This window comes from Rhinopithecus roxellana, chromosome 5 (assembly GCF_007565055.1).
Source record: "Rhinopithecus roxellana isolate Shanxi Qingling chromosome 5, ASM756505v1, whole genome shotgun sequence".
In the NCBI taxonomy this organism is placed as follows: Eukaryota; Metazoa; Chordata; class Mammalia; order Primates; family Cercopithecidae; genus Rhinopithecus; species Rhinopithecus roxellana.
Genome location: NC_044553.1, coordinates 6,001,244 through 6,024,074, shown reverse-complemented (window position 1 = coordinate 6,024,074; position 22,831 = coordinate 6,001,244). Strand labels below are relative to the sequence as shown.

General features: G+C 43.8%; 2 protein-coding genes across 3 annotated transcripts in view; both read left to right on the top strand.

The window, feature by feature from the left end:
* The window catches only part of POLE2 (DNA polymerase epsilon 2, accessory subunit), a 53,399-nt gene extending 49,701 nt beyond the window's left edge, over positions 1-3,698 (top strand). The window contains 1 exon segment of the mRNA XM_010389494.2: positions 3,583-3,698. Coding sequence (XP_010387796.2) covers positions 3,583-3,601 — 19 coding nt within the window. The 3' untranslated portion in view covers positions 3,602-3,698.
* Positions 3,699-12,896: 9,198 nt separating this feature from the next.
* DNAAF2 (dynein axonemal assembly factor 2) lies at positions 12,897-21,461 on the top strand. 2 transcript variants are annotated; one of them, XM_010389496.2, is made up of 3 exons: positions 12,897-14,908; positions 18,472-18,615; positions 20,624-21,461. In XM_010389496.2, the coding sequence occupies exons 1-3, from the start codon at positions 13,022-13,024 to the stop codon at positions 21,107-21,109; spliced, it is 2,517 nt and encodes an 838-aa protein (XP_010387798.2). In that variant the 5' UTR covers positions 12,897-13,021; the 3' UTR covers positions 21,110-21,461. The 2 variants fall into 2 exon arrangements, with proteins under 2 accessions (XP_010387798.2, XP_010387799.2); XM_010389497.2 differs by lacking the exon at positions 18,472-18,615.
* Positions 21,462-22,831: the final 1,370 nt, after the last annotated feature.

Below are 22,831 nucleotides of genomic sequence, written 5' to 3'. Positions count from 1 at the left end.
AGAATCCTCTGGGGTCCTTGTTAAAAATGTTAAGTTTTAGGATTTTATCCCAGACTCATCAAATGACTTTCTAATTGTAAAGAATAGGCATTTTAAATATTATTTCCCTTGATTTCAGACATCCTAATGTGATTTCTCAGATAACTATATTTTGAAAAAGCTCCCAGCACTGGTTAAGAACAAGTGACCAGGCAGGGCGCAGTGGCTCACACCTGTAATCCCAGGACTTTGGGAGGCCGAGGTGTGTGGATCACAAGGTCGGAGTTCGAGACCAGCCTGACCAACATGCTGAAACCCCGTCTCTACTAAAAACACAAAAATTAGCCGGGCCTGGTGGCATGTACGTGTAATCCCAGCTATTCAGGAGGAGGAGGCTACGGCAGAATTGCTTGAACCTGGGAGGTAGAGGTTGCAGTGAGCAGAGATGGTGCCACTGCACTCCAGCCTGGGCAACAGAGCGTCTCAAAAAAAAAGAACAAGTGACCAAATCAAGTAACTCCCCTCCAGATTCTCGTCAGAGAATATAATCTTGAATACAGCCCAATTGTCTTTTTCTTTTTGGAATTAACATATTTATTTAAATAAAAGTGAATACAAAATGAATAACAAAATTTTCAAAATAATGCTTACAAATATAAAATTAAGAAGGAGGCCGGACACTGTGGCTCAAGTCTGTAATCCCAGCACTTTGGGAGGCCGAGGCGGGCAGATCACCAGAGGTCAGGTGTTTTGAGACCAGCCTGGCCAACATAGTGAAACCCCATCTCTACTAAAAATACAAAAAACTAGCCAGGCATGGTGACACGCACCTGTAGTCCTAGCTACTCAGGAGGCTGAGGCAGGAGAATCTCTTGAACCCAGGAGGCTGAGGTTGCAGTGAGCTGAGATTGTGCCACTGCACTCACAGCCTGGGTAACAGAGCGAGACTCTGTCTTAAAAAAAAGAGAGAAAAGGAAAAACACCTCTGTTTCCTAATCCTGAAACCATGATTAAGTTTCTTAAATATATTTATTTTAGAAAATTTTATGCATATATTCTTGCTGCTTAATACTCATGGAAGATTTAAGTCCATTTATTCTATGATATATTCTAAATTTTATTCTTGAATTTGCTTATTTTACATACAGCTGATTCTTGCTGTATTCCAAGCACAGCTTAGTTCTTGGAATATAGGCAGATATAAAGGTCATAGATATTCTAGCCCCTAGTTTTATGAAAGCCTAATGTGTATTTGATTTTACCTAGCCCACACTGAATACTTAAAAAATTGATTTGGAATGCCTTTAGGTAAGGGACAGACATATGCTCTTTTCCAGTCCACTTGTCTACGCTGGATATCCTGAGGGCACTTGATTTTGTGACCTCAAGACTAAGTCAACTCTGAGGGCTGTCAGCCTGGAGCATATGGTCTTGTCCACTGTTAGAATGACTTTTACTAAAGTAAGATTTGGCATAAAACTTGTAGACATAAAATGGCCTGCAGCCATTCGTGGTGACTCACACCTGTAATCCAGCACTTTGGGAGGCTAAGGCAGGGAGATGGCTTAAGTCAAGAGTTTAAGACCAGCCTGGGCAATATAGCAAGGCCCTTTCTCTACAAAAAATTAGCTAGGCGTGGTGGCCCACGCCTGTGGTCCCAGTTACTGGGGAGACTGAGGTGGGAAGATCACTTGAGCTCGGGAGTCGGAGGCTGCAGTGAACTGATTGGTCCACATTGCACTCCAGCCTGGGTGACAGCTGTTAAGTACCGTCTCATGGTACTTGTAGTTGATGCTCACTCTTTGTCGAACTGAAATAGTTGCTTCCTTTATCTGCTGTGGCCTCAGATGCTGAAAGCCTTGACATACTTTCCAAACTATAATTTTGTATTGGTAACTGGGGAATCTTTTCAATGCTAGATCAAACAAATTGATCTAAGTTTATGTTTTGGGAAAACAGAGAAGTTTCAAGATATATTGAAATAATCTGGTCTTCTTGCCACTTAGTTTCTTCTAAGAAGTCTTCTGTTAGAATATTTGCGAAATTATATTGTGGAATTAATCACAGAAATGTAGTCAAAGTTGATAAAATTAACCCTATTTCAACATGACTTTCAAGTAGTTTTATTTAAAAACAATATTGGTGATGTAGTGGAGGAAAGACACATTCTCACATGTACTTGGTCAGAATGAAAAATGGCAAAAACCTTTTCGGAGGACAATTTGACAAGATTTATTAATGCCTACACCAACAATTCCACTTTTAGGAATTTATCCTAAAAGGAATTTATCCTTAAGGTATACTTAAGCCTATGTATACAAGTACATCATGTAGAATTAGGTACAATTGGCTTTTTACTGCAGTTTTTTTTTGTGAGACGGAGTCTCACTCTGTTGTCCAGGCTAGAGTGCAGTGCCACAGTCTCGGCTCACTGCAACCTCCATCTCTCAGGCTCAAGTGATTTTCCTGCCTCAGCCTCCCAAATAGCTGAGATCACAGGCACACACCATCACACCCAGCTATTTTTTGTATTTTCAGTAGAGATGGGGTTTCACCATGTTGACCAGGCTGCTCTCAAACTCCTGACCTCAGGTGATCCACCAGCCTTGGCCTCCCAAAGTGGCTGGGATTACAGGCATAAGCCACTGTGCCCAGCCTTTTTACTGCAGCTTTTATACCAAGAAATTTTAAAAATGTATATATATATCTAAATGTACCTATTCAGAACTTTCTGATTTACTTAAATTTCAAAGCCTTAAAAAATTAAATATAAATATAATGTATTTACTACTCATGGAAAAAAGGTGTAGAAAGTATGCATAACATCCTAAGACCACATATACATGTGCTTACATAGGATTAGACTTACTTTTTTTTTTTTTTGGAGATGGAGTTTCGCTCTTGTTGCCCAGGCTGGAGCGCAGTGGTGCCATCTTGGCTCACCGCAACCTCCACCTCCCGGGTTCAAGATCTCAAACTCCAGATCTCAGGTGATCCATCTGCCTCTGCCTCCCAAAGTGCTGGATTATAGGTGTGAGCCACGGCGCCCAGCTACCTTTTTTAAAAATTAGCCTACCTTTATAAGGACATACAGTTATTGGCAGGGCGCGGTGGTTCATGCCTCTAATCCTAGCACTTTTTGGGAGGCCGAGGCAGGTGGATCACTTGAGGTCAGGAGTTCGAGACCAGTCTGTCCAACATGGTGAAACCTTGTCTCTACTAAAAATACAAAAATTAGCCGGATGTGGTGGCGGGTGCCTGTAATCCCAGCTACTCAGGAGGGTGAGGCAGGAGAATCACTTGAACCCAGGAGGCAGAGGTTGCAGTGAGCCGAGACTGCGCCATTGCGCCCCAGCCTGGGTGACAGAGTGAGACTCCATCTTGAAAAAAAAAAAAGGATATACACTTGCTTTTTGGGGAGCAGAAAAGGGGCGTGAGAATGACTTATTTTTTAGAGTCTCCTTTTGAATTTGAAACAGTATGTATGTAGTAACCTACTTTTTAAAATCAATTATACCTATTTTTAAAAATTAACTACAACTAAGTATTAGTAAGTATACAACTTAGGTTTCCAAATATTTAATTTTCTTTTTCTATTTTCAGCAAACTTCAAGGCTTTTGAGATCCTGAAGACCATCTGAAGAAAATTCATCAGTTTTCTGCTTAACTCTGTATCTTATGTGATTTTGATATTACAATAAAATTATGGTCAACTTTAGGATGTTCTGCTTAAATTTGTATTTTGTGGAATTTTGATACTAAGTGATAAATATGATGGTATACTTTAGAAAGTTTTCTAGGAAAAATATTTTCTGCATATTTTTAAGAAAAATATATGGGGGCCAGGCGTGGTGTCTCACACCTGTAATCCTAGTGCTCTGGAAGGCCGAGGCGGGTGGATCACCTGAGGTCAGGAGGTCAACACCAGCCTGGCCAAGATGGCAAAACCCTGTCTCTACTAAAAAAAATACAAAAATTAGCTGGGCGTGGTGGCGGGCACCTGTAATCCCAACTACTCAGGAGGCTGAGGCAGGAGAATCACCTGAACCCAAGAGGTGGAGGTTACAGTGAGCCAAGATTGTGCCATTGTACTCCAGCCTGGGTAACAGAGCGAGACTCCGTCAAAAAAGAAAGGAAAGGAAAGGAAAAGGGAAGGAAAGGAAAGGAGGAAGGAAGGAAGAAGAAAAGAAAGAGAGAAAGAGAAAGAAAGAAAACTATGTGGATATGTGTTAAGATATACTCTTTTTTTTTTTTTTTTGGAGACAGTCTCGTTCTGTCACCCAGGCTGGAGTGCAGGGAGAATTGCTTGAACCTGGGAGGCAGAGGTTGCAGTGAGCCAAAATCGCACCACTGCTCTCCAGCCTGGGCAACAGAGACTCCATCTCAAAAAACAGAAAAGACAAAAAACCCCAAAATTCAATAATTAGCTGGGCGTGATAGCACACGCCTGTAGTCCCAGCTACTCAGGAGGCTGAGATGAAAGAATCGCTTGAGCCTGGGAGGCAGAGGTTGCAGTGAGCTGAGATCAGGCCACTGCACTCCAGTCTGGGTGACAGAGTGAGACTCTTGTCTCAAAACAAAACAAAATTAAAAAAAATGAAGAACCTGGACTGGAAGACATTGCTTTCAAAGGGAATTAGCTTTTGAGAGAAAATAAAAATGACACAGTGAACGGGAAATTCCTCAAGGAAATTTAATATGAATGCAGTGATAAGTGAATTTAGCAGCAAGGACATGACAATCTGACATGTGGTTTGGGGATGGAAAATTGGATGTTAGAAGGGGCCTAATGTTAGAAAAGCAAGGTTTAGCTTTAATTTCAAGAATAACCTGGTAAAATCAAAATTTAAAGATGAAATCAAGACATAAATTTAAACAGGGCTTAGAAAGTGGCAGTAAAATACACATGCAAGGCTGCTGGTCCAGTTATGAGAGTCACAGAGCTAAATATGAATGATGATGGGCAGAAGTTTATAAATGGAAATTGAAATCAAGGTGTCCTCTCATTCACTGGTTACATAATTACTTCTATAATTAGAGGTATTTTGAGATCTTTTCAAGAACACAGTGAAAGTGGGGTGTATTTAGGGATTAAACAAGATGAAGTGAAGTGAAACAAGGCAGTTAACCCAGAGCAGTAAATTGCCAGAAGCAGGCCATCAATAGAATAAGGTAAGGCAGGAGCGAGAACCAGGTGAGGATCAACATCATTCAGAGATGGAAAAGAAAGCCAAAGTCTGTGAGAGGAGACAGCAGAGGAGCTGGTGTGAAAGAGTGTCTGGACTTTGCTTTAGTAAAGAACAGAGACAGCATGTTCCCAACTGGGTGTTTAATCAGCTGAAGCCCAGCTGATCTCACTGCTGCAGTCTGTTTAGGAGGCACCATTAAGTAAAGGTGCACCTCAGAGCAGGAGCCAGATTATTAACACACAAAAGATTTCTCTACTATAAAAGCAAACACGTGGTCTCTATAGGGAAACCATGGAAAACCAGAGACTGGACAGACCGAATGAAGCATTCTTTAGCCACGGGCGGCCATGCAGGAAAACCAGGCCTATAGGGCCATTTTAGAGAAATCTGGATTTTTTGGTACAATATCCTGACTTCGCAAGCACAAATTTAAATTGCAGTTTGCAACCAAGAAGACATGCTTACAGATTGGATTGTGCTCACGAACTGTTTTCTCTCCTTTATAGGCACAGGAATTTAATTTTGTGGTCCATAAGATATCCCTATTAAGCAAAATCAGGTGAGCCCCAATCATTCACCACCATCTGTGAAATTTAGTGTCCTCTTGTAATGGTGACGAGGGAAGGTAAACAAAATGGGACATTTCATTCTGATCCTGTGCCCACATACACGTTTTCTCTGGAGCTAAGGCTCCTACACACTATTCAAAAGCTCCACTTTTACTGTTTTTATTGTGCTTACACTTTGGGCTTCATTTTTAGGCAGGTTTTCTGAATTAAAGGGCTGGGGGGTTGCGGAAAGGGTTGCAAGACCGTTGCTCCAATTCCTTAATACATGTATTAAATGTTTACTATGTTAGGCACTGTGCTAAGTGCTTATTCATTGCGCAGTTTAATCCTCATTAGGTTCACTATTACCTTTAGTTATACATGAAGAAAACAGGCATAGGGAGGTTAAATAAGTTGTCCAAAGTCACACAGCTGGTAAGGGTCACAGCAGAGTTGATGCTGGGTTATCTGACTGGAACCCAGGCGCCTCACCAGCATAGTATTGTCTTGCCTTCCTCTACTTCCTTACTGAACATGCTACTGAAGCTACAAAAGATCATTTATCTTGAGCAGTGTTTCAGACTGAAGGTCAAACTAGTCAGTGGGTTGAAATATAAACGAGTCACGGCAGAACAGAAAATTCCAGTGCATTAAGTTTTGTCTCATGAAGCTGTTTGTTATGTATTAGGATCTGGCATGTGCTATCACAGTGTCTCACTTAAGTCAGTAGGTCTCAGCCATCTACTCTGGACCTCTACTTCCCAATAAATAGAACAATGGCATCTGAAGAGAGCAAAAGCAGTATTTGTGGAAGGACAGGATAAGACAGGTTGCACGAAGGGGTTAATAACTGATAATGGCTCTAATACTTAGGACCTTCTCCCTCCAAAAGGCATTAATTCTTTTTTCTTTTTTTTTTTTTTTGAGACGGAGTCTCATTCTTGTCGCCCAGGCTGGAATGCAATGGCACAATCTCGGCTCACTGCAACATCAGCCTCCCGGGTTCAAGCAATTCTCCTGCCTCAGCCTCCTAACTAGCTGGGATTACAGGTGCCTGCCACCACTCCTGGCTAATTTTTATATTTTTAGTAGAAGTGGTGGTTCACCATGTTGGCCAGGCTGGTCTCAAACTCCTGACCTCAGGTGATCCACCCACCTCAGCCTCCCAAAGTGCTGGGATTATAGGAGTGGGCCACTGCGCCTGGCCCATTATTTTTTTTAAGGACAGCTTTCTTTAATGGATGAATTTTAGTCAAGGGAACATTTGTCTTGGGCAAGGGGGCTCTTCCACAACTACACTGTCTTTTCCCAAAGAGACTCTTCTGGGAAAGAGAACATCACATAGTAAGAAATTTGGCAAAGCAGAGGGTAGGAACCCTCAGAAAATCTAATGAAAGCTACGGGCCCTATGGGCCTCTACTGAGACCCATGTCCCCCAGCCCCACATGAACCTACCCCTACGTGTAATTTCAGAGGGTTCAGGAACCCTAAAGGCCATCATTACTTCTAAACAACCAGTTGTCTTTTGAAAAGTATGGTGTGTTCATGTTTGGAAATGCCTTTTTTAAGGTCAAACGTCCAGAATTTTGACATTACAAAGGTGAGTGAAAATAAGTTGACAATCCTTGGTTATGCTCACTGACCTCAGGGTTATAATAGAGAAGAGTGCAATTTTACACATCCCTCAGGTACTTTTTTTAAACCTTTTGGAACTCATCTTTATGTCTCAAAGCTATTTTAGATGCAAAGCTTTAAAACCTAACAGCAGGGTGTTCTAAGACTTTTTACTAAACAAGTTCATAGAAAATTATAAAATATAAGCAAGCATAAAGAAAAGTTTTAACAACCTGCAATTCCACTATCAGAAATATTGTTAATATTTGGTAAATATGCTTCCAGATTTTTCTCTATGTATACATTTTTCCTATAAAAATATTTTGGGATCATACTATACGTACTAAACTTGATTTTTTTCTTTACTATATTAATTCATCTGCCTGCCCAATAATGTTCTAGGCATCAGAGAATGCAGTGGTAAACCAGAAAGGCAAGGTCCTAGATTTCATGATGCTTCCCTTTTCAAATGGGGAGAGCCATACCCTATGACAAGAAAATACCAAATATAAACCATGGTTTAAAAAAAAAAAGTCAAGCATGGTGCCTCACGGCCATAATCCCAGCACTTTGGGAGGCTGAGGCGGGCAGATCACTTGAGGTAAGGAGTTCGAGACCAGCCTGGCCAACATGGAGAAAACCCCATCTCTACTAATACAAAAAAAAAAAAAAAATTAGCTGGGCATGGTGGTACCTTCCTGTAGTCCCAGCTACTTGCAGGCCGGGGCATGAGAACTGCTTGAACCCAGGAGGCAGAGGTTGCAGTGAGCCGCCATCGCGCTGCTGCACTCCAGCCTGGGTTACAGAGTGAAACTCCATCTCAAAACAAGAACAACAAAAAACGTTGCTGGCCATAATTATATAAGGTGTTGGAGGTGGGAGAAGCATGTTGCAGGGGGTCACTAAGGTGACATCATTTTAGGTCTTGAGGTTCAATGGCCTGTACCCAGGCTGCACAGGAGTCAAGAGTATTCTGACATTAGATTGATCCAGGGAAGAAAATTAGATAGTGAATATGAAGAGGGTTAGGGATTAAGTGTAGACACATGTAAGGAACCTGGATATGAAGCTACCAGGTTTTCAGCAGAGAATGATGTAAATTGATTTGATTTTAAAGATCACTAAAGCAATTGTGTGGAAAAGAGATTGTCAGAAGGGAAGAGCTGAAGAGACCAATTGGAAGCTATTGCACTAGTCTGCGATGGAGATGATGGTGGCTCACAGCAGAAATAGAAAGAAGTGGATATATTTGGAGTGTACAAGAAGAGGCAACAGGACTATGTAATTGAATGGCAGCAGGGTGAGGGAAAGAGGAATCGAGAATTATGCTTATGTTTTAGGTTTAAGTAGCTGGGCAGGCAGTATCATTTAGTGCAACTGGGGAGAGAACAAGTTCAAGATGTAAAAATCAAGATTTCTATGTAGAACTGTTAATGTGAGATGCCCATCAAACATCCAGGTGGAGAACTCTGTGGGGCAGTGGCATGTAAGTCTCTTAAGAGTTCAGTGGTCAGATAGAACTGGAGATACCATTTTGGAGTCACTAGTCTCACCCCAGATGAAATCCATGAGGGCAAAGTTTTTTATTTTTTAACAAAAAAACCAAAGTTTTTTTTTCTTTTTTTTAGGCTGAGTAAGGTGGCTCATTCCTGTAATCCCAGCACTTTGGGAGGCTGAGGAGGGTGGATCACCTGAGGTCAGGAGTTCGAGACCAGCCTGGCTAACATGGCAAAACCCCGTCTCTACTAAAAATACAAAAATTAGCCAGGCGTGGGTGGCAGGCATCTGTAATACCAGCTACCCAGGAGGCTGAGGCAGGACTACTGCTTGAACCTGGGAGGCGGAGGTTGCAGTGAGCTGAGATTGTGCCACTGCACTCCAGCCTCGGTCACAGAGGGAGACTCTGTCTCAAAAAAAAAAAAGTACATTTTTTGACTTTAAAAGATACATAAAATCCATTGTCAGTGTACAGCACAATGAATTTCACAAATTGCACACCCGATGTAACCAAGATTAACAGACCCTCACCCCAGAAGCTCTCCCAAAATGGCCATCACTAGTTTGGCTTAACAGATTTATTTTGCCAAGTTTTATCTATTATATGACAGAGTCATATGTATTATTTTACATCTGGTTTCTTTCAAGCACCATGATGTTAATCATATTCATCTATACTGTTGAGTAGTGCATTGTGTGGGTGGGTATTTACCATTTATTTATCCATTCTACTGTGAATGAGAATTTGGGTTGTTTCCAGAATTTGTCAGTTATGAATAGTGCCGCTATGAATACACACATTGTAGTACATGTCTTTTGGTGGGGATACGTGTTTCTGTTGAATGTGTATCTGGGAGTAGAATTTCATTGTCATAAGCATTATGTTAACAGGGTTCCAATACAGACTCTCAGGATATGAAAGTGTAATTGCTGGCTGGGCATGGTGGCTTGCGCCTGTAATCTCAGCACTTTGGGAGGCTGACATGGGCGGATCACCTGAGGTCAGGAGTTCGAGACCAGCCTGACCAATATAGTGAAACCCCATCTGTACTAAATAATACAAATATTAGCCGGGCATGGTGGTGGGCCCCTGCAATCCCAGCTACTTGGGAGGCTGATGCAGGAGAATCGTTTGAACCCAGGAGGCGGAGGTTGCAGTGAGCCAAGATCGCGCCATTGTACTCCAGCCTAGGTGATAGAGCAAGACTCTGTCTCAAAGAAAAAAAAAAAAAAGAAATGCAACTGCTTCACATCCTTGTTAATTACCTATGTAATAAGTGCAATGAGCACACAATAAATATTTCTTGAAAGGACTAATTTGAACACAGATGGCATTTAAAACTATGGGCCTGCATAAGACATCTTGAAAGAAATATGATTAGGTAAGAGGGCTGATGAACAAAGCCTTGGGTGACTCCCACATTTGGAAAACTGGCAGGAGCATAAAGGAGGAGGAAAATGGGAGAGTTTGGAATTCTGCAAAACATGAGAAAAATGTGTTTCAAGGGGGCAGTCAACTGCTTTGAATGCTTCCAAGAGACTATAAGATGAGGCAGTGGTTTGGGAAGACAGTCAGGAGTTCTGTCCGATCTTGATCATTTCAAGCCTGAGTAGCTTATGCATTAATCACTCAAATGGACACCTCGAATGTGCAGCTGGATATAGGAGTGTAAAACCTGAGTGTAAGACAAGTATGTGTGAGTGTAAATATATTTCTGAAGGAGAGTATAGATGGGTAAGAGACTGGGTCCTAGTTTTGGGGCATTTCCATGTAGAAGTTGAAAAGAAGTAGATACCTACAGAGCAAAACTATGAGAGTGACTGATGAGATAGAAATCTGGAAAGTGTCTTGTCACTGAGGTAATGCCAACATCAACTGTATTAAATGTTGCTGAGAATAGAAAAATGATCACTGAATTGACCAATTACCAATGAATAAATAACTACTCTAGTAAATAAACATACTTCATATGATCATTTTGAATGGTTGCACAAAATTCTGTTGTGTGGCTCTACCAAAACCTGCTCAATCAGTTCCATTGTTGAATTTGTAGATTCTTCTCAAACCTTTAGAATCATAAATGATGTCACCTTGAGAATGTTCTAAGAGTATTGTGTCACATACTCTAAGGGCATTTGGGTCAAAAAAAAATACGCACATTAGAAAGGTTTTAGGCCAGGCGCGGTGGCTCATGCCTGTAATCCCAGCACTTTGGGAGGCTGACATGGGCAGATCACTTGAGGTCAAGGGTGGGAGACCAGCCTGGCCAACATGGTGAAATCCCATCTCTACTAAAAATACAAAACTTAGCCGGACAGTGGTGGTGAGTGACTGTAATCCCAGCTACTTGGGAGGCTGAGGCAGCGAGAATTGCTTGAACCTGGGAGGCGGAGGTTGCAGTCAGCCATGACTGCACCACTGCACTCCAGCCTAGGCAAAAGAGTGAGACACCCTCAAAAAAAAAAAATAAAGGGTTTTGGACCTGGTGTGGTGGCTCATGCCTATAATCCTATAATCCCACCACTCTGGGAGGCCAAGGTGTGAGGATCATCTGAATCCAGGAGTTAGAGACCAGCCTGGGCAACACAGTGAGAACCCTATCTCTACAAAAACTTAAAAAATTAGCCAGGCATAGTGGCGCATGCCTGTAGTCCCAGTTACTTGGGAGGCTGAGGCAGGAGTACTGCTTGAGCCCAGGAGGTTGAAGCTGCACTCCAGCCTGGGCAACAGAGTGAGACCCTGTCTCAAAAATATATACATACATACACAAATGAATAAATGGTGTTGATATAATTGCACAACCGCTCTCTAGAAAGATTTTACTAAAGTCTACTCCCACCCCAAGGAAACACAATAACTACAAGGATCTTTGCTATTTTGGTAGTTTAAATGTGGTATATTTGCATTTTTATTATTAATGTAGTCTTATATGTTCACAGGCCACTGGCAATTGTTTATGAACACCCTGCCCATATGTCTTGCCCTAAATGAGTTTTTACTGGGTAAATATTATAGTGGAATCGCCAGAAAATGCAAAGGAGGAACACTGAGATTGAAAGGTTGGCCAGTCGCTCTCATCTGTAATCCCAGCATTTTGGGAGGCCGAGGAGGGTGGATCACCTGAGGTCAGGAGTTCAAGACCAGCCTGGCCAACATGGTAAAACCCCATCTCTACTAAAAATACAAAAATTAGCCAGGCGTGGTGGTGGGCACCTGTAATCCCAGCTACTCGGGAAGCTGAGGCAGGAGAACTGCTTGAACCTGGGAGGCTAAAGCTGCAGTGAGCCAAGATCTCGCCACTGCATGCCAGCCTGGGAGACAGAGTGAGACTCTATCTCAACAACAACAAAAAAGATTGAAATGTTGGTTTAGCAAAGTGAAAAAACGCAGATAAACTTAGGTTTGGATTCGCCTGTTGAATACACTGGCTATGTGACCTTGGTTCAACTTCTCAGGTCCCATCTTCTTGTTTGTGAAAGGGGGATGAGGTTTTTATCTTTAAGTGGTGTGAGCAAGGAATGGGATAATGCACGTAATGCTGGAAATTATGACAGTTACTACAATAGTTATTCTGCAGAAGTAACTGCACCATGGCACAGGAATCTATAAAACAGAGAAAGTATGGCGGTGGGTTAATTTGAAGAATCTAAGAGGGCTATTTCTGGCGTTTTCACTATTCCACCATTCTTTCTTTTTTTTTTTTTTTTTTTGAGAGCCTTGCTCAGTCGCCCAGGCCAGAGTTCAGTGGCGCGATCTCGGCTCACTGCAAGAGCTCCGCCTCCCGCGTTCACGCCATTCTCCTGCCTCAGTCTCCCAAGTAGCTGGGACTACAGGCGCCCCCTACCATGCCCGGCTAATTTTTTTGTATTTTTAGTAGAGACGGGGTTTCACCGTGTTAGCCAGGATGGTCTCAATCTCCTGACTTCGTGATCCGCCCGCCTCGGCCTCCCAAAGTGCTGGGATTACAGGCCTGAACCACGCGCCCGGCCTATTCCAACAAGATTTCTACCCCTCCTCCCGAATGGAAGTGGTGTCACTATGGCAACAAGCACGCGCTGCTCAAGGCTCAATTTTCCAGCCGTTACCGACCTCCACCGCGTCACTCTCCGCTGCCCAGAGACTCTGAGGCGGATCCCCCAACCCAGTCTCATATTGATCCCCCTTGGCCAGAGGGCGAGAAGCCACAGGGCAGTATGGCCAAAGCTGAGGCCTCCTCGTCGCTGGAGGACTTAGACCTGAGTGGAGAGGAGGTCCAGCAGCTCACCTCCGCCTTCCAGGACCCGGAGTTCCGGCGAATGTTCTCCCAGTACGCCGAGGAGCTCACCGACCCGGAGAACCGGCGGCGCTACGAGGCGGAGATCACCGCGCTAGAGCGTGAGCGCGGGGTGGAGGTGCGGTTCGTGCACCCGCAGCCGGGGCACGTGCTGCGCACCAGCCTGGACGGGACACGGCGCTGCTTCGTGAATGTCTGCAGCAATACGCTGGTGGGCGCGCCCAGCAGCCGGCCCGGCTCCGATGACGACCGGGGTGCAGCTCCTGGCAGTCACTGGTCCCTGCCCTACAGTTTGGCGCCAGGCCGTGAGTACGCGGGGCGCAGCAGCAGCCGATACATGGTCTACGACGTGGTCTTCCATCCAGACGCGCTAGCGCTGGCCCGGCGGCACGAGGGCTTCCGCCAGATGCTGGACGCTACGGCCCTGGAGGCCGTCGAGAAGCAGTTCGGCGTGAAGCTGGACCGCAGGAATGCCAAGACACTGAAAGCCAAGTATAAGGGGACCCCCGAGGCTGCGGTGCTGCGCACACCCCTGCCCGGGGTCATCCCGGCCAGGCCTGAGGGGGAGCCGAAGGGTCCTCTCCCGGACTTCCCCTACCCCTACCAGTACCCAGCAACCGCCGGGAACTCTGCAACCCCCGGGCCCCGGGCGCCCTGCCCTCCGGAAGCGGCCTTGCAGCCCGCCCCCACCGAGCCCCGCTACAGCGTGGTGCAGCGCCACCACGTGGACCTCCAGGATTACCGCTGCTCCCGGGACTCAGCCCCGAGCCCCGTACCCCATGAGCTAGTGGTCACCATCGAACTGCCGCTGTTGCGCTCGGCCGAGCAGGCGGCGCTGGAGGTGACGGGAAAGCTGCTGTGCCTCGACTCAAGGAAACCCGACTACCGGCTGCGGCTTTCGCTCCCGTACCCAGTGGACGACGGCCGCGGCAAGGCACAATTCAACAAGGCCCGGCGACAGCTGGTGGTTACGCTGCCAGTGGTACTGCCGGCCGCGCGCTGGGATCCCGCCGTCGCCGGCTCAGTCGCCGCCGCCGCGCCGGAAGAGTCCTTGGACCCGTCCGGAACTGACGGCCAGGCCTGCGCTTCCGTTCGCGAAGGGGAGGCGGGACTCGCGGGGAGTCGCGCAGAGGACGAAGGCCGGGATACCTGCGTGGTTGGGGCTCTGAGCTCTGGGGTCACCACCGTGGGCGACCCCGAGGTGGCATCCCCGCCGGCCGGCGCTGGAGAGGAGCGTGTCCCCAAGCCGGAGGAGCAGGACTTGAGCAGGCACGCGGGGTCGCCTCCGGGCAGCGTGGAGGAACCATCTCCCGGAGGAGAGAACTCACCTGGTGGCGGAGGCTCCCTTTGTACGTCCTGCCGGGGCCTTGCCTGGGAGTCTTATGCGGGAAGAGAGAGTGCGCGCGGAGATACCGGTGTGGAGACGCGCGAGGAGTCGGAGGACAAGCGCTGCGAGCGCTCAGCCCGCGCCATGGGTGGTCCGGGGACCAAGAGCGGGGAGCCTTTGTGTCCTCCGTTACTGTGTAATCAGGACAAAGAAACCTTGACTCTGCTCATTCAGGTGCCTCAGATCCAGCCGCAAAGTCTTCAAGGAGATTTGAATCCCCTCTGGTACAAATTACGCTTCTCCACACAAGACTTAGTTTATTCCTTCTTTTTGCAATTTGCTCCAGAGAATAAATTGAGTACCACAGAACCTGTGATTAGCATTTCTTCAAACAATGCAGTGATAGAACTGGCAAAATCTCCAGAGAGCCATGGACATTGGAGAGAGTGGTATTATGGTGTAAACAACGATTCTTTGGAGGTAACAGTTCTTTCCAGAGTCCTCATATTTGAAATATCCCATCTCACTTTAAAAATTTGCTATTACGGGCCGGGCGCGGTGGCTCACGCCTGTAATTCCACCATTTTGGGAGGCCTAGGCGGCCAGATCACGAGGTCAGGAGTTCTGGACCAGCCTGGCCAATATGATGAAATCCCGTCTCTACTAAAAATACAAAATTAGCAGGGCATGGTAGCGGGCGCCTGTAGTCCTAGCTACTTGGGAGGCTGAGGCAGGAGAAAATCGCTTGAACCCGGGAGGCGGAGGTTGCAGTGAGCCGAGATCGTGCCACTGCAGAACAGTCTGGGCGACAGAGCGAGACTCCGTCTCAAAAAAAAAAAAAAAAACAGCCATTACGGGCACCCTTTCAGTTTATCCCCCCCCCCCCCCCCCCGCCTCAGCCTCCCAAAGTGCTGGGATTACAGGCCTGAGCCACCGCGCCCAGCCGCAAATCTTCTGTATCTTATTCATAACCATTTCTGTTATATATTCCTTGGGTTAACTAAAAATTAAAATATTTGCTGTATTATTTGCAATGAGTCAAAGATGATGTCTTTTTCCAGAGGCATGAACCTTAGAAATGCTTTTGATGGGGATGTTTCTGTAACTCAGTGTTATTCTGGATCTTCAAATAATAGCAAGGCCAATTACTCTAAATGTAAAATTTTTCTGTTCACAAGGTTCACTTTTGTTTTGGTAGGTTTTCACGATTTTAAATACTGTTTAATGGAAGAAAAATATACAGCCAGGCATGGTGGCTCACGCCTGTAATCCCGGCACTTTGGGAGGCTGAGGCAGACAGATCACGAGGTCAGGAGATTGAGACCATCCTGGCCAACATGGTGAAACCCCGTCTCTACTAAAAATACAAAAATTAGCCGGGCGTGGTGATGCGCACCTGTAGTCCCAGCTACTTGGGAGGCTGAGGCAGGATAATTTGTTGAACCCGGGAAGTGGAGGTTGCAGTGAGCCGAGATGGCGCCATAGTACTCCAGTCTGGTGACAGAGCAAGACTCCCTCTCAAAGAAAAAAAGGTGTGTGTGTATGTGTGTAGAGAGAGTTTATTTGGGCCAAAATAGAGGACTGCAACCCGGGAGACACATATTCAAGTTGCCCTGAATATATGTTCCCAATAGAAGATAACTTGAAACTTGTTTCTTTCTGATATTTTCTACCTATTTGGACCAAACAATGAGCTGTGTTTCTTTTGTAATTACAAAATTTGCTTATATAAAAGTACAAAGGAAAACATTTTTATTTGGGGCAACAATGAACTGCTTTTATAAATTAAGTAATTTAAAATATGGTTATTCTCCCCACACCCTAACTATATACCTGTATTCACTTGACATGAACAAACTGCTTTGTGTTTGAATTCAGGTAAAAGAGTGATTTTTGCATTTCCTAGTAATAGTTTGGAAATCTTTTTGTGTCAGCATCTCGAAATCTACCTCATTCTTTATTTATTTATTTTTGGAGACAGGGTCTCACTCTGTCTCATCCAGGCTGGAGTGCAGTGGCGCAATCATGGCTCACTGCAGCCTCAACCTCCCAGACTCAAGCCATCCTCCCAGCGTAGCCTCTGGAGTAGCTAGGACCACAGGTGCATGCCACCACTCCTGGCTAATTTTTGTATTTTTTGTAGAGACGGGTTTTGCCATGTTGCCCAGGCTGGTCTCGAACTTCTGGCTCAAACAGTCCACCCGCCTTGGCCTCCTAAAGTACTGGAATTATAGGCATGAGCCACTGTGCCCAACCTATTTTTTTTTCATAATTTACCTTTTCTCTGGAGCGTAGATTCAAAATGCCCTGAACATATGCTCTCTACTTCATTCTTTTAATAACTATACAGTTTGCTAATGTCACACTGGAGTATCCCAGTGCTTAAAAATACAATACACTTCTTGACTGGGTGTAGTGGCTTACACCCGTAATCCTAGCACTTTGGGAGGCCAAGGTGGGAGGACAGCTTGAGTCCAGGAGTTGGAGACCAACCTGGGCAACAAAGTGAGACCTGTCTCTACAAAAAACTTAAAATTTTTTTTTTCTTTTGAGACAGAGTCTCACTCTGTTGCCCAGGCTGGACTCACTGCAGTCTCTGCCTCACAGGTTCAAGTGATTGCAGTCTTAGTAGAGACAGGGTTTCACTATGTTGGCCAGGCTGGTCTCGAATTCCTGACCTCAAGTGATCCACCTGCCTTGGCCTCCCAAAGTGCTGGAATTACAGGCTGCCACACCCGGCCCAAAAAATGTAAAAATTAGTTGGGCATTATGGCATGCACCTGTAGTCCCAGGTACCCAGGTACTTGGGGGCACAGGTGGGAGGATTGCTTGAGCCAGGGAGGTCAAGGCTGCAGGAAGCTATGAGTGCCACTGCATTCCAGCCTGGGCAACAAATTGAGACCCTGTCTCAAGGGAAAAAAAAAAAAAAAAGGCTGGGTGTGGTAGTGGCTCATGCCTGTAATCCCACCACTTTGGGAGGCCAAAGCAGGTGGATCACTTGAGTCCAGAAGTTTGAGGCCAGCCTGGGCAACATGGCAAAACCCTGTCTCTACAAAAAAATACAAAAATCAGCTGAGAATGGTGGCATGTTCTGTGGTCCCAGCTACTCTGGAGGCTGAGGCAGGGGAGGGTCACTTGAGCCTGAAAGGTCACGGCTGCTGCAGTGAGCCGTGATTACGCCACTGCACTCCAGCCTGGGTGACAGAGCAAGACTGTCTCAAAAACAAAAATAAACAAAAAAACACACCACTTCTTTTAAATAAAATACTGTAATTAGCTCTTACCTGCCCAAGAACTATAAGGCAAACTGGTCACGTAAAATTTGAATAGCTCCTTTCATGTATATTTCTTAGTCACCTCATTAGGAAATGTTTTAAAGCTGAATTATATTTTGTATCTGGGATCCCATTTATAGCCCTAGAGATGATGTTATTCTTATGAAATACTAAAAGAGGCCAGGTGCAGTGGCTCACACCTGTAATCCCAGCCCTTTGGGAGGGCAGGGCAGGTGGATAGCTTGAGGTCAGGAGTTCAAGACCAACCTGGCCAACATGGTAAAACTCCATCTCTACCAAAAACACACAAATTATCCTGGCGTGGTGGCGGTTGCCTGTAATCCTAGCTGCTCTGTAGTCTGGGGCAGGAGAATTGCTTGAACCTGGGAGGCGGAGGTTGCGGTGAGCCGAGATTGCACAACTGCACTCCAGCATAGGCAACAGAGTGAGACTATGTCTCAACAAAACAAAACAAACAAAAAAAGAAAGAAGAAATACTAAAAGGTCAGATTTAATAGACAAAGTACCAAGACCTCTTTCTTTTAGGTTCTTTTCCTATACATTTATGTTTGTTCTCAGTATAACTCTTACTGCTCTGTAAAATACCAAACTTAAATTTTTCCAAGACAGCTCATAGGAATAACATTAAAATAAACATTTTAAAAAATGTATCCCTGAACAATGTGAGAAATTTTGTGAGCTGCTTTGAGATACAACTGTGTCAAGTGTGACTTATAAGGCAAAATATTTTTTCCCTTTTTATTTTAGGAAAGGTTATTTGTCAATGAAGAAAATGTTAATGAGTTTCTTGAAGAGGTCCTGAGCTCTCCATTCAAACAGTGTATGTCCTTAACCCCACCATTAATTGAAGTTCTTCAAGTTACTGATAATAAGATTGAAATTAATGCAAAGGTAAGGAAGTTTGTGGGCTCTATAGAGGAGTAATGAAGCACAGAGTTAAAACCTAACAAATTATTGATTTCTTAATGTCATAACTTTAAACAAAATGAACATAATGGTGGAGCAGAGTGATGTTAAGAGAAGAAAAGTCTTTTTTTTTTTTTCGAGATGGAGTCTCACTCTGTCATCCAGGCTGAAGTACAGTAGCGTGATCTCGGCTCACTGCAACCTCTGCCTCTTGGGTTCAAGAGATTCTCCTGCCTCAGCCTCCTGAGTAGCTGGGACTACAGGAGCGTGCCACCATGACCGGCTAATTTTTTGTATTTTTAGTAGAGATTGGGTGTCACCGTGTTAGCCAGGATGGCCTCGATCTCCTGACCTCGTGATCCGCCCGCCGCGGGCTCCCAAAGTGCTGAGATTACAGGCGTGAGTCACTGTGCCCGGCCAAGAAAAGCCTTTTGTCTGTGTATTTATTATGTGCTAAACACTTTGCTGTTCATTTTCACGTCATCTCATTTAATCCCAAAATAACCCTACAATGAGAAACAAAGAGAGAATAACACTTAGGAAGTTTGAGTACTATTCCAGGGACATACAATCTTTTTTGACTCTCAAACCATGGGAACTATGTCATAACATTCTTTCTAATTCAATCTTAATTTTGGTCATTTTTATAGTCTTCAGTATTGAAGATGCAAATAATTTAGTAACTACCACAATTGACAGACATATGTATTAGAAGGGCGGCTCCGAAAAATTAGAGGAATTCAAGAAAATTCAAGAAATTCAACAATGTGCTTATAAGAATAACAAATAGTTTTGTAGACCATGATGAAAAGTATGGATTATTGTTGTGAAAGGATATAATCAGGATATTAATGCCAGGCTTACATTGTTAAAAAATGACTGGCAGTAGGCTAGGTGCAGAAGTTCACAACTGTAATCCCAGCACTTTGGGAGGCCGAGGTGGGCGGATCACCTGAGGTCAGGAGTTTGAGACCAGCCTGGCCAACATAGTGAAACCCCGTCTGTACTAAAAATATAAAAATTAGCCAGCTGTGGTCATGGGTGCCTATAATCCCAGCTACTTTGGAGGCTGAAGCAGGAGAATCGCTTGAATCTGGGAGGCAAAGGTTGCAGTGAGCCAAGATTGTACCACTGCACTCCAGCCTGGGCGACAGAGCCAGACTCAATCTCAAAAAAAAAAAAAAGAAAAAGACTGGCAGCAAACCAGTTGTGATGGTTCATGCCTGTAATCCCAGCACTTTGGGAGGCTAAGGAGGTGGATCATTTGAGGCCAGGAGTTAGACACCAGCCTGGGCAACATGGTGAAATCCTGCCTCTACAGAAAATACAAAAATTAGCCGGGCGTGGTGGTGCATGCCTGTAATCCCCTCTACTTGGGAGGCTGAGGCAGAATTGTTTGAACCCAGAGGCAGAGATTTCAGTGAGTTGAGATTGTGCCAGCCTGGGCAACAGAGCAAGACTCCATCTCAAAAAAAAAAAAAAAAAAAAAAAAATCATCCTTCAAATGCTGCCCGTCTTTTTCTTTTTTTTTCTTTTTTCTCATTCTTTCTTTTTTTGACAGGGTCTTACCCTGTCACCCAGACTGGAGTACAGTGACACTACCTTGACCCAGTGCAACCTCTACCTCCCGGGTTCAAGTGATTCTCCTGCCTCAGCCTTTCAAGTAGAGGGGATTACAGGTGTGCATCACCACACCCGGCTAATTTTTGTGTTTTTAGTAGAGATGGGGTTTCGCCATGTTGGCCAGGCTGGTCTCGAACTCCTGACCTCAAGTGATCTGCCTGCCTTGGCCTCCCGAAGTGCTGGGATTACAGGCGGGAGCCACAGTGCCCAGGCTGGCGGATGAATTTTGACAGGGAAGCCTGGACGTTTATCAGCAGGTGTGTAAGGACTATTACCTCACAACTGTTAAAAATTTTATTTCCAGAGGGTAGTACAATTTAATTTTATATTATTTCAAATAATTATTAATTTGTTGTTTCTCTTGACACAGTTGCAAGAATGTGGTAACTCTGATCAGCTACAAGGAAAGGAAGAAAGAGTAAACGAAGAAAGTAGTCTAACTGAAAAGGAATATATAGAACATTGTAACACCTCTACAACTGATTCTGATTCATCTATAGCAGTTAAAGCACTACAAATAGATAGCTTTGGTTCAGTTACATGCTTTCAACAAGAGTCTCTTGATGTTTCTCAAATGATACTTGGAAAATCTCAGCAACCTGAGTCAAAAGAAAAAAGTGCTACTTGCTCAAATGAGGAAAAAGATAACTTAAACGAGTCAGTAATAACTGAAGAGAAAGAAACAGATGGAGATCACCTATCTTCATTACTGAACAAAACTACAGTTCACAATATACCTGGATTTGACAGCATAAAAGAAACCAATATGCAGGATGGTAGTGTACAGGTCATTAAAGATCATGTGACCAATTGTGCATTCAGTTTTCAGAATTCTTTGTTATATGATTTGGATTAATTCTATATAATTTTGGACTTTTAAATATTAAGGTTAAAAAATGCCTGTATCTAAAATTGATTCTGTTAACTGTTGTCTTAAAACCAAAGGCATTAAAGTATAAAATTAAAATTTGCAATTTTTTTTTAAAAATTGAAGTTTTGATTCTCATGGGGGAAATTGGAGATTTTTATTTTTTTTTTACCTCTGGAGTTTAAAGTTTCCTTATGGAGATAAGTTTGTGATTCCTGTAATAGATGTGTATATTTTTCTATTTGAGAGTTAAACATTGTTTAATACAACCTGTGTATATATACTTCTGTGTTAAATTTTGCTTTGTCATTAATAAAATTTCAAAATAAATATTCACTAAGTTGTGTTTGTCAAACAAAGTAATTCTCAAGAATGCAATTAACTGGAATTGTGAGTACATGTGTCGGGGGTAGAATTTCAAAACTGTTTCTCAGTCTCTAAATAGGACATATTTAAGCTTGAAATAGAACTTAGAGGGGAAAGAACTTTACTAACCAATATTAATCTAAATAATTACGATACAAATACACCAGATAAAATACAGTATTTTTCATCAACTCTATATTTTACTTTGTCACACAAACTATATATATTTTTGTCACAGAAAGTATATATAATAGATTTAGTTATTTAGTAATGATTTTGAAAATTCAATTTTGAAGAATTTCTTGTAAGTTATTGAAATATTAAAACATCTTGTAGTTTTATAGAAATTTAAGAGTAAAACTGGAATTTTTAAAATCTGGCAATTTGCTCTGATAGGAAAATTGCCTTCATTATATTATTACACACACAAAAAAACAAAAAAAGCCAGTGTTTCCTAATCACTTCCTTTCTTTCAGAGATAGGGTCGGCCGGGCGCAGTGGCTCACGCCTGTAGTCCCAGCACTTTGGGAGGCCAAGGCGGGTGGATCACAAGGTAAGGAGATCGAGACCATCCTGGCTAACATGGTGAAACCCTGTCTCTACTAAAAATACAAAAAATTAGCCAGGCGTGGTGGCAGGCGCCTGTAGTTCCAGCTACTCGGGAGGCTGAGGCAGGAGAATGGCATGAACCCGGGAGGCAGAGCTTGCAGTGAGCTGAGATCCCACCACTGCACTCCAGCCTGGGCGACAAAGAGAGACTCCGTTTCAAAAAAAACAAAAACAGATAGGGTCTTGCTATGTTGTCCAGGCTGGATTCAAACTCCTAGGCTCAAGCGATGCTCTCATCTCAGCCTCCTGCATAATCAATTTCTTTTATAACACCTAAAATGTGAGGCAAAGAGAAGATCCTAACAGGTTTTTTTCTCACAAAAAATTTTAGGGCAGCCAAAGAACATTAAAGGAAGGAAATGCAGAAAGGAAAAGAAAATGAAGAAGGGAAAACATTTGTTGATCTAATCACTAACCCCCAAAGCCAGGAGCTGATCTATTTGTTTCAAAAACAGCTACTACTTCAGACTCTGGCCTTCTTAGCTCAGTCCTGGAAATAACCTAAGTTTTTAGTTCTTTGAACTAGTGATGTCAGGTCAGAATACCAGAAATAGGTAAAGAGCCTCCTGATTCACCCTTATTTATAACCCCCCAAATCTTGCACCAGATTGGGCTGTGAGGGTAAGTCTAAAGGTAGCTCGTAAAGCAAGAGAACTATTTACTTTACCTTGGATGAGCATATGTGCTCTTAAACCACTATGAATCTTAAATTGATGCAATAATTTTGAGACTACC